Genomic DNA, 9,776 nt, shown 5'->3' with positions numbered 1-9,776 from the left:
ACTATGTGGTATCCTTCTTTATTTCATTTGATCATTCTTGGTTTGAGGTTCAGACTGTATGTGAACAGGGTTGCTACCCTGCTTTTTTCTGAGGTGCTGGGGTGTGTAGTATTGTTTTCCATCCTTTGACTTTCAGCCTATGAATTTCTTTATAAGTTAGTTGTGTTTCTTGCATACAGCATATTTTTGTATTTTGCTTCCTAATCCACTATGCCAGTTTATTTTTTTTAATTGGAGAATTGAGTTCATTTACATTGATGGTTATAATTGAGATGTATTGATTCATGATTGACATATTATTTACCTGCTGTTGTTTACCCCTTTTTCTCCTGTGTCTAATTGTTTGCCCTATTTGGTGGGTTCTTTCTATTCTCATTCATGGAGTTCTGGTCATTTTGGTTCTTCTCTGGAATATTTTTTAGTAGTCTGTGTAGGGTTAGCTTTTTCATCATGGAATTATTTAGTTGTTGTTATAGAAGTACTTCACTTCTCCATCAAACTTGAAATAAATTTTGTAGGGTTTAGCAGTCTAGGCTGGGATTTGTTTTCTTGGAGGACTTGAAGTACTTTTCTCCATGCTCTTCTTGATTTGATGGTTTTTGAAGAGAAATCTGCCATTATTCTGATGTGTTTTCCTTTAAATATGATGTTTCTTTTCTCTAGCAACTTTTAACATTCTGTTCTCATGTTATATTTCTGGGATCTTAGATTATTATATGTCTGTGTTTGTAATTGAGTTGATATTTTTTGGAGTTCTATATGCTTCGGTTTCAGAACATAAGATTGTTTCCCCATATTTGGAGAGTTTTTTGCTATTACTTCTGCCCATATTCTTTTTATATCATTTGTAATGACTCCTTTCTCATTGAAGCCTATTAGTCTTACGTTGTTCATCTTTACATCATCTTGTAAATGTTGAATTATTTTTTCCTACATTCTAATTGTTTTTAAGATATCTTTTCTTATCTTTTCACTAGCTGCAATGGTATCTTCAAGATCTGAAACTCTATCTTTACTTTTATTCAAATGGTTTTGCCAGCTTGTGATTCAGGATTTATTTCCTATGTATCTCTTTGAATCTGCTTCATGCATTCTATTTCTTTCCTATATTGCTCATTCAAGGATTCCATAATTCTTCTATTCTCCCCCATTTTTATTAGTGTCTTCTTTAGAAGAAATTAGTGATTCTTTCATTATAGTTATAATTTTTTTTTACTTCAGAGATTATTTCTGATCTGATTTCCTCTATACCTTCCTGCAGTTGTTTCTTTCCTTCAGCCACTATTAATTCAGAAATTTCAGGTATGTGATTTCAATTTCTTCTACACTAGTGTCTCCTGCATTTGTTCTGGGTGAGCTTGGGGCCTGAGAATACATTCTGCTCCTTCTCTTTGCCATTTTGTATAGCACTGTCCTCTGACTTTTGGTGTAGAGCTTTGGTGCAGTTATTAACTTAGCACCTAATTCTTACCCAAGAGAGATTATGTGGTTAAGGTAGTTACAGTTTTGTACTTACAGAACTATAATTAGGAACACTAATAATGAGTAGCTATATTTAGCAGTTGACAAACTTTTATAATTAATGAGTTTGTATTTTAGATCATAAGAGCAAACATTATGTCTGTGTAGCTAAGCAGATATTAAGTTGGGAATTTGCATTTAAATTAGTTCCCCGAAGTTCTGTCTGATCACCTCTCCTTGATATATGTGGGGTTTTCTAAGCAGATTAGTTCATCCCGGTTACCTGTTGCCTCCTCTCTCAATCAAGAGAGAAAGAGGTTTCTCTCATAGATCTGGGTCTAGCAAAGTGTCTCAGCTTAATGGGTCTAGATCTACCAAGATGGAACTTATCCAGATGTGCTTAGCTTGGGTCTGGCTGCTGTGCTCAGCTTCTTCCTGCTGCAGCTTGAGGAAGTGAACCTGCTGTGCCCCTCTGGCAAGATGTTCAGCTCTTGGATTAGCTGGGTGAGTCTGGCCCCTAGCTTCTCCTTAGGGAGTTCTGCCTCAGGGTTCCACACCAGGTCTGTCTATTGAAGGAGGTTCCCACAAGTGTACATTTGGTCCCACACACACATTGGGCCTGGGTGCTTGCTGGAAAGAGATCCAGTGAGCAGGCAGAAGGTACTACACACACACTGGGCCTGGGCTCTGGCTGCAAAGGGCTTTTTTGTTAACATTTTTATTTTGGTTTTCTTTAAATCAATCTTGCATGCTTATATCTGGTAACCTAAACAACTAATTTGAAGATAACATTATACTTATAGCAACTATTGTTGAATTCCAACTACTTCGTTTAGTGAAATTTTGCATCATTTCAAATGCTGTTGTTTCTTTTTTCTATTACCATTCTGTATTCTTTTAAAAAGTAAAAAAAAAAAAAATCCATTCTAAAAATGTTCCAATGATCTGAATAAGTACTTCTGAAAACAAATACTGATGGCCAAAAAAACCTGTGACATATAGGTGTAATATTATTGCCTATCAAAGAGCTGCAAATCATACAATATAATGAGATAGGATCACACCAGTTAAAATAACTATTGCTGAAGAACAAAAATTTTACAATGCTGAAGAGAATGTGGATAAAAGGAAGTCATATACTGTTAGTCTAAATGTGATTACTATAGGAAACATTATGTAGGTCCTTCAAAAATCTACAAATGCCTGATAGAAGAGTACCACTGCTGAGGTAACAATAATGAAATTAGGCAATGGTAGTGAAATTATCCAGAAGCAATGAAATTCGCATACTAAAGAATTATTGGCATGCTCATGTTTACTATGGCACCATTAACAAGAGCTGAGATATGGAGTCAACCAGGTATCCATCAAGAGAAGAGTGAATTGAAATCTATCTATCTATCTATCTATCTATCTATCTATCTATCTATTAAGATATATATATATTTAAGATATAGATATATAGATATAGATATATGTGACGGACCATTATTGAGTCATAAATAAGAATGAAATCTTTCCACTTGCAGCAAAATGAATGGAATGGAAAGACATTATGTTAAAAGAAAGAAAAAAAACAGACAGAGAACAATATGCCATGTTCTGTTTCATAGATGAAAGCTAAACAATAATGAACTGAATATACATTAATGATTACTAGAGGCTGGAAATGGTGTAGAAATGGAATGGGGACAGCAAAAAGGGAAGCTGAATTTGATTAATGTATGGTATGTGTACATGTTGAAATGCTACACAGAATGCATAAATATGAAGATTTATTAAGTAAATAAAATTAAATTCAAGGGGGCCAGGGAGATGGCTCAGCGGAATAAGTGCTTCACTGGCAAGCGCAAGGGCCTGAGTTCAATCCCCGGTTCCGCAAAAACAAACAAACAAAAAAAAGAACAAGCAATAGGAAAAGTGAGTAAAGAGACACATAGAGAGTAAATAGAAAAATAGCAGGAGTGATTTCTTGTCAGAGATTCTTAAAATGTCAACAAATAGTTTTCACAGTAAAAAATAAGCAGACATTAGCAAGAAGGATAAAAAATGACACATCTATAGTGTCATTTTATAGTCTTAGCAACTCATTTTATAGTCTTAGATGCAAATAAGATGAAAGTGAAAGGATGAAAAGGTCTGTTTATTCCATGGTATTAATAGCAAAAACACTGAAGTGGCTACATTAGTATCAGACCAAAAAAAAGACTAGCTCAAAATTTGGCATGAAGTTGTATATAGGTTAAAGGATTAGTTCATCAAGAAGAAATAATGATTAGAAACATGAACCAGCATGCACTTACAAGTAGAGACCCAAAAGTCATGAAGCAAACTTCTGAACTAAAGGGAGAAATAGTTTCAAAGAATAGGTAAAAGATTCTAACTTTGTTTTTGTGATGTGCAGAACAACTGGAGTAACATCAGTACATAAAGATAAAACTTGAATGGGACTATGAAGCAGGCCTAGAAGACAAACAGAGAGAGTCCTACACTCAAAATCGCAGAATGAGCATTTTTCTGAAGTCTACATGGAACGTTCTGAAGTATACATCATATCTCAGACCACAAAATAAGTTTGAAATATTACCAATACTGGTCCTTTAAAACCACAATGTAGTACAAAGTAGATTGAAATAACAAAGGAAAAGGTGGAAAATTCACAAATAGGTAGAATTAATTTGTTTTTAAGCAATCAGTGGGTTAGGATGAGGATATGGCTCAGTGGCAGAGATCTTTCCCCACATGTACAAGGCCCTGGGTTCAATCCCCAGCACCACCAGCACTACCACCACCACCATAACAAGAACAACAACAACAAAAACCCAACCCAATCAATGGGTCAAAGGAAAAAAATGTATGGGTATACACAGGATTGCTTGGTTAATTGTACTACTGATTTCTACCAATATATTGAATGGAACAGTTAATGCTTAAATTTTTTATTTTATATTTTTCTTCTTTTTAATTGTTTGACCAATTTTGAATGTTTATATCTGGTAATTTGAGCAACTAATTTGAAGACACCAATATTCAATACAACAACCATTGTTGAATTCCTATAATCTTGTTTAGTAAAATTATGTATCATTTCTAACATTTTTACTATTTTGCATCTGTTTTTAAAAATTTTAGAAACTACAGAACATATGAAGAAAAGTTCCATAATTCTACAATCCAAAATACTAAGATTGTCAGTTTTCTTGCTACTATTTTAGATATTTGATTTTTTTTAGTAAATGAGGTCATACTGATATATCTTTGTGCATGCTGCTTCATTTACTGTCACAGAATGACATTTTATCTCAAAATCTTTACTGTAACTGATGGCTACAAAAATCTCATTTTTATTTTCAAAAACAAATCCAAAACAAAACAAAAGGGGGTTTGTTTTTGGTACACTTTGTGATACACTTAAATAGTAAATTGAAGAAGTTAATATTGACTTCCTCACCCTGTTGAGTGTTTTCACTAATGTACACCTTATGTATTTTTGGAGCCCTTTAAAAATATATCTCTGGGGCCAGGCATGGCAATTATATACCTATAATCCTGGCATTGAGAGGCTGAGGCATGAGGATTGGCATAGGTTTCATAGTGAGTTCAAGGGCAGCCGGGATTGCATAGCAAGACCATCTCCAAAAAATAAAATTTAAAAAATATCTCTAAATAGTTGTAAGGATTTCTTTCCAAGCTCCTCTTGCCTCTTGTTAACTTTTTTGGAATGGTTATTGATATATTAAACAGCAAATATAGAGTGAAATATAACAAAGAAACCCCATTACTCAATTGCTACAGGGTAATGAAAAATAAAAAAATAAATAAACAGGAAATGTTTTCTCTGAATGTCAACTATATTTTATAAACTATAATTTACTATCACTCAGAAGAACAGATATTTGTCAGGGGCCAGCTAGGCAGTGGGAAAGCAAAGCTGGTGATCATTGCCAGATTGCCAGACTCCTGGGCTCATGATTCTTCTACTCTAGCCAAACTGCTCTTCCCACCTTGACTTTGCCCTTCCCTGGGTGCTCCCTGTTATAAATACAGTGGTGTGGATGGGTCAAATGCAGAGCTATGCAACTTTTCAAGTTTACCCAATACATTCCTATACTTATCTGTATTACTTGATTCTGCCTACTTCCCAAATTGCAGTATGCCTCAGGAAAACACAATACACAGTAAGAATATAGTATGTCATGATTTCTTATCCACATCTTAAAACAGAAGTCTATGGAAGGACATTGTGTAACCTAAAACAATGATGTGGAGGAATCTTAACCCCAAACCTATGAAATTTTTATGAGCATGGAAGATCTTGCACCTCTGACATCATTCCTTGTCTGTTTTCTAGAAGAGATAGAGCTCCATGAGGATATCAAAGAGAAGGAAGAAGGTTTCCTGGTCACTCTGCAGGGCTAACAGTAGCCAAGTCAGGAAAGACAATGCATTGGAAAGAAAATGATGTGCCTATAATTTATTCATCACATTTTGGGTTTTATCTCTCTATGTGTATTCTGCCTAGTCCTAGGCCAAAGGTGTGGTTTGCAGATGTGGATTTCTTGTTCAAATAGAGACTCCAGGAGCTGGGGAGATGGCTCAGTGGAATAAGCACTTCCCTGGCAAGCGCAGGGGCCTGAGTTCAATCCCCAGTCCTGCAAAAAAACCAAACCAAACCAAAACAAAGCAAAAAAACAAATAGAGACTCCATCAGTTAGGCTGAATTTTTGGTTTTAACACTAAACCCTTAGAATGAGGTTCTTCTTCCTAGTCTTGCTTTCCTTTACACCATAACAATTCATCTCCTGGGTCCTCCTTTTTCCTTTCCACTTGGGAGATCATGACCCACATTCATATCCATCTCCCTGGAGCTTTTAGGAACCCAGAAATCATATGAACCACAAACAAATGGAGCAGAAGGAGTCTTTTTATTGAAAAGTAGAAGACAAAAGGCAGCCCCAGGTTTGGCATCCAGAATGGGTGGAAGGAGGGGCACTGTGAGAGAAGGTAGTGATACCAGCAGGTGAACCAGAGGAGAACCTGAAGGCTCTGGCCCAGGGTGCAGTCAGGATAAGAACAACCTGGTAAGAGAGAAGAGAATTAGAGACATTAACTAAGCAGGTTAAAGCACTCAGACCTATTGAGGAGGTAGGGATGCCCTCTCCATACTTTTGGTTATGACCATACTCTCCATTCTCTAAATCTATCCAGAACCTCCCCATTTACCCCCTCTGACCACAGTATGATAGCTCTCTACCACTCAATCCACTTTTGTGTGAGCAGGGGCCTCTGCTTTTAGGTATTGCTTACCTCATTTGGGGTTCAAATATCCCCAGTGAGACTTTTCACAGATCCTTGACCTTTAACTGCGAATCCTGATTGAAAGCTCTCTTGTCCTTTGACCCGACCAAAGCCCTTCACAGAACTTTGACCTGCAGCTGAAAATCGTTCTTCCATGAGATCTTGTCCTTTGAGCTGCAGGTGACCCTTCACTGAACCTTGACTTGTAACTGAGAATCGTTCTGCCAGGGTATCTTGTCCTTTGAGCTGCAGATGACCTTTCACTGAATCTTGACCTGAAACTGAAAATCGTTCCGCCAGGGTGTCTTGTCCCTTAATCTGCAGGCGACCTTTCACAGAATCTTGACCTGAAACTGAAAATCGTTCTGCCAGGGTATCTTGTCCCTTAAGCTTCAGGCGACCTTTCACAGAATCTTGACTTGAAACTGAAAATCTTTCTGCCATGGTATCTTGTCCTTGAAGCTGCAGGCGACCTTTCAAGGAATCTTGACCTGTGACTGAAAATCGTTCTCCCATTGAACTTTGCCCTTTCATCTGTAAGCGACTTGTCAAAGAATCTTGACCTGTTGAAAATCGTTCTCCCATTGAACTTTGTCCTTTCATCTGCAGTTGGCTTTTCAAAGACTCTTGACCCTTAATTGAAAATCGTTCTTCTGAGACACCCTGTGTTTTGACCCAAAGGCTATCTTTCATAGCATCTTGACTATCAATGGAAACAAGTGCAGCCATGGGGTCTTGCCGTTTGAAACGAATGTGTCCTTTCATACGATTATCATAGCTTTCAGCTGAGTCTGACTCTTCCATGGAATTGTCGTTGAACCGCTTGTGAGTTTTCTCTATATGTTCATGTCTAACTGAAACCCGTTCCCCCACAGGGTCGTCTGTTTTGTACCGAATGTGCCCTTTCTCCATTTCTTCATGTCTAAGTGAAACGCGCTCTCCCATGGGTTCCTCTCCACTGTGCCGAACATGACTTTTCTCAAGATGTTCGTGTCTGACTGAAAGGCGTTCTCTCTCAGGTTCTTCTGCATTGTGCCGAAGGTGACTTTTCTCAAGATGTTCACGTCTGACTGAAACATGCTCTCCCTCAGGTTCTTCTGTGTTGTGCCGAATGTGTCCTTTCTCAAATTCTTCATGCCTAACTGAAATATGTTCCCCCAAGGAATCTTCTCTGTCTGAAACTCGACCTCCCTCAGCTCCTAGACCTGGACCTGAAACTGATTCTTCCATATCTTGTGATTTGGCCCAGACACGACTAATCAGAGGGTCTTGTGCTCCAACAGAACCTATTGAAGGAGAAACATACCCATATTTAGACCCATCATGCCTCTCATTGCCTTGTCTTTCTTCTAGGTCCTGTCACTTCTCCCTATGGTGTGCGCCACACAATGCCCAGAAATGGGTCAGGTGCTCCTGGGAAAGATTAGTTCTATGATCCTGATTGGTTGTTCTCTTCTTTTTGTGAACAGGGGCTCTAGGACCTCTATAACCTGGAGTGTGTTTCTTTCTTAGTCTTTCCTTTCCTTCTCTCAGCAGCCAGTCCCAATCTGGGCTAACACTCAAAAATAAGGACATATTTTCATTCTTAGGAAGCTTAGAGGAGGAAGAAAGAGCCTTAAGACACATGCTATATTTGAGCTCTATGCTAGCTCTGAAAATTCTTTGACAAATTCACACTCTTCTCTCCTTCTTTTCTTCCTATGAACTGGTGGTCCTCAAGCTCATAATTTCTGAGCCCTATTGTTTCTTAATCTCCTTTCAGAGGACAGATTATGGGGTAGGCAGGCAGGGGACAGAATCTACACCCAGGACCCAAATTCTGTACCCATTGTCTAGCATGAATCCTGGGGCTCATCACTTTGTTGCATGTTCAGCACTGATAATGATCCCTGATATCAAGGCCACAACAGTATGACTTCTCAGATCTCAGTCACTTGTTTGGAAAGTGGTGGAGAGTTTGCTGTTTAGCTTCCTTATTTTACTACACATGAAGGAAATGGCCACAAGGCTAAAGTGTGGGCTCCATCCTTGTCCCTGCTCTATTGTCTGGGCCCAGGAGGTCCTGAAGAGCTTCTTTTCATCCCACCTAAGCCCTTTCAGTTCTTTTATCCACTCCATTCCTAAGCAGTTGCCTCTGTTGTCAACATCCCAAGGAGGAGGAGCATAGTTACTACCAAGAATATTCTGGTCCTCTGGAAAGTGTCTGGATAAGATCTGAGGCCAAGCCCAGTTCTATGCTGCCCAAGCCTGGCCTGGTACCAGACACAAGTCTGTGGTTTTACAAGGCATAAAAACATTTCCTTGGTTATCCCAGAAAATAGTCACTGTCCTACTGAGATGAATCCTAGGGCTTTCTCAAGGATTTTTTTATAGGGAAAAAGTGATATATTATATTATACATGTCTGACAGCCCCAAGAGCTGTCCCACTTTTTCCTGACCAGTGCAACTGCATTCTTCATGTTCTGAGAGATCCAGTAAGGATAAAGGAATTACCTGAGATGATTTAACAAATCACTGGTACATCCAGTCTTGATTTCACACCTAGAATGTTCTTTTCATTATGCCCAAGTCCTATAAACCCTTCCCAGAGTACCCTATTATTTTACTACTTTCAGCATCAAATTAGACTTTCATTCTTCCATGTTTCTTAGACAAACTCTGCAAGGCCAGTTTGCCTACAAAATATAGATTGATTATTCTACTTTACCATTCTTGGAGTGAGCTATCAGACTAATTGGAAGAGGAAATCAGAAATATATTGGTTTGAAATCAGATGATACCCCTGAAGTCACAGTAGACTGACAGAGAAAAGACTGGTATTTCAAAAGGAGAACACAAGTTATCTGCAAGATAGATTTCTGTAGTGTATATGCCTTCTTTGTTTAAACAATAGCACCTTGCTTATTCTGAAGAAATGTTGATCTTCTTTCTACCATCAATTTATGAATGTAAGGGAAACTATTCATTATGAAAGCCTGCATCCTGCCCATAAAAGGGGTGTGTGTGTGTGTGTGTG

At 38.0% G+C, this 9,776-nt stretch overlaps 1 protein-coding gene across 1 annotated transcript in view; it reads right to left on the bottom strand.

Moving 5' to 3' along the window:
• Nucleotides 1–6,526: 6,526 nt before the first annotated feature.
• LOC101592142 (seminal vesicle major clotting proteins-like) overlaps nucleotides 6,527–9,776 on the bottom strand; it is a 9,647-nt gene continuing 6,397 nt past the window's right edge. The window contains exons 2-5 of the mRNA XM_004631024.2: nucleotides 7,680–8,045; nucleotides 7,392–7,607; nucleotides 6,769–7,322; nucleotides 6,527–6,539 (exon numbers count right to left, since the gene is read on the bottom strand). Of these exons, the coding sequence (XP_004631081.1) occupies nucleotides 6,781–7,322; nucleotides 7,392–7,607; nucleotides 7,680–8,045 (1,124 nt within the window). The 3' untranslated portion in view covers nucleotides 6,527–6,539; nucleotides 6,769–6,780. The remainder of the gene's footprint in view (nucleotides 6,540–6,768; nucleotides 7,323–7,391; nucleotides 7,608–7,679; nucleotides 8,046–9,776) is intronic.

The sequence above is a fragment of the Octodon degus genome, unplaced genomic scaffold, assembly GCF_000260255.1.
Source record: "Octodon degus isolate 3935 unplaced genomic scaffold, OctDeg1.0 scaffold00037, whole genome shotgun sequence".
In the NCBI taxonomy this organism is placed as follows: domain Eukaryota; kingdom Metazoa; phylum Chordata; class Mammalia; order Rodentia; family Octodontidae; genus Octodon; species Octodon degus.
The sequence above is the reverse complement of the archived record's forward strand: the minus strand, read 5'-3'. Positions and strand labels throughout refer to the sequence as shown.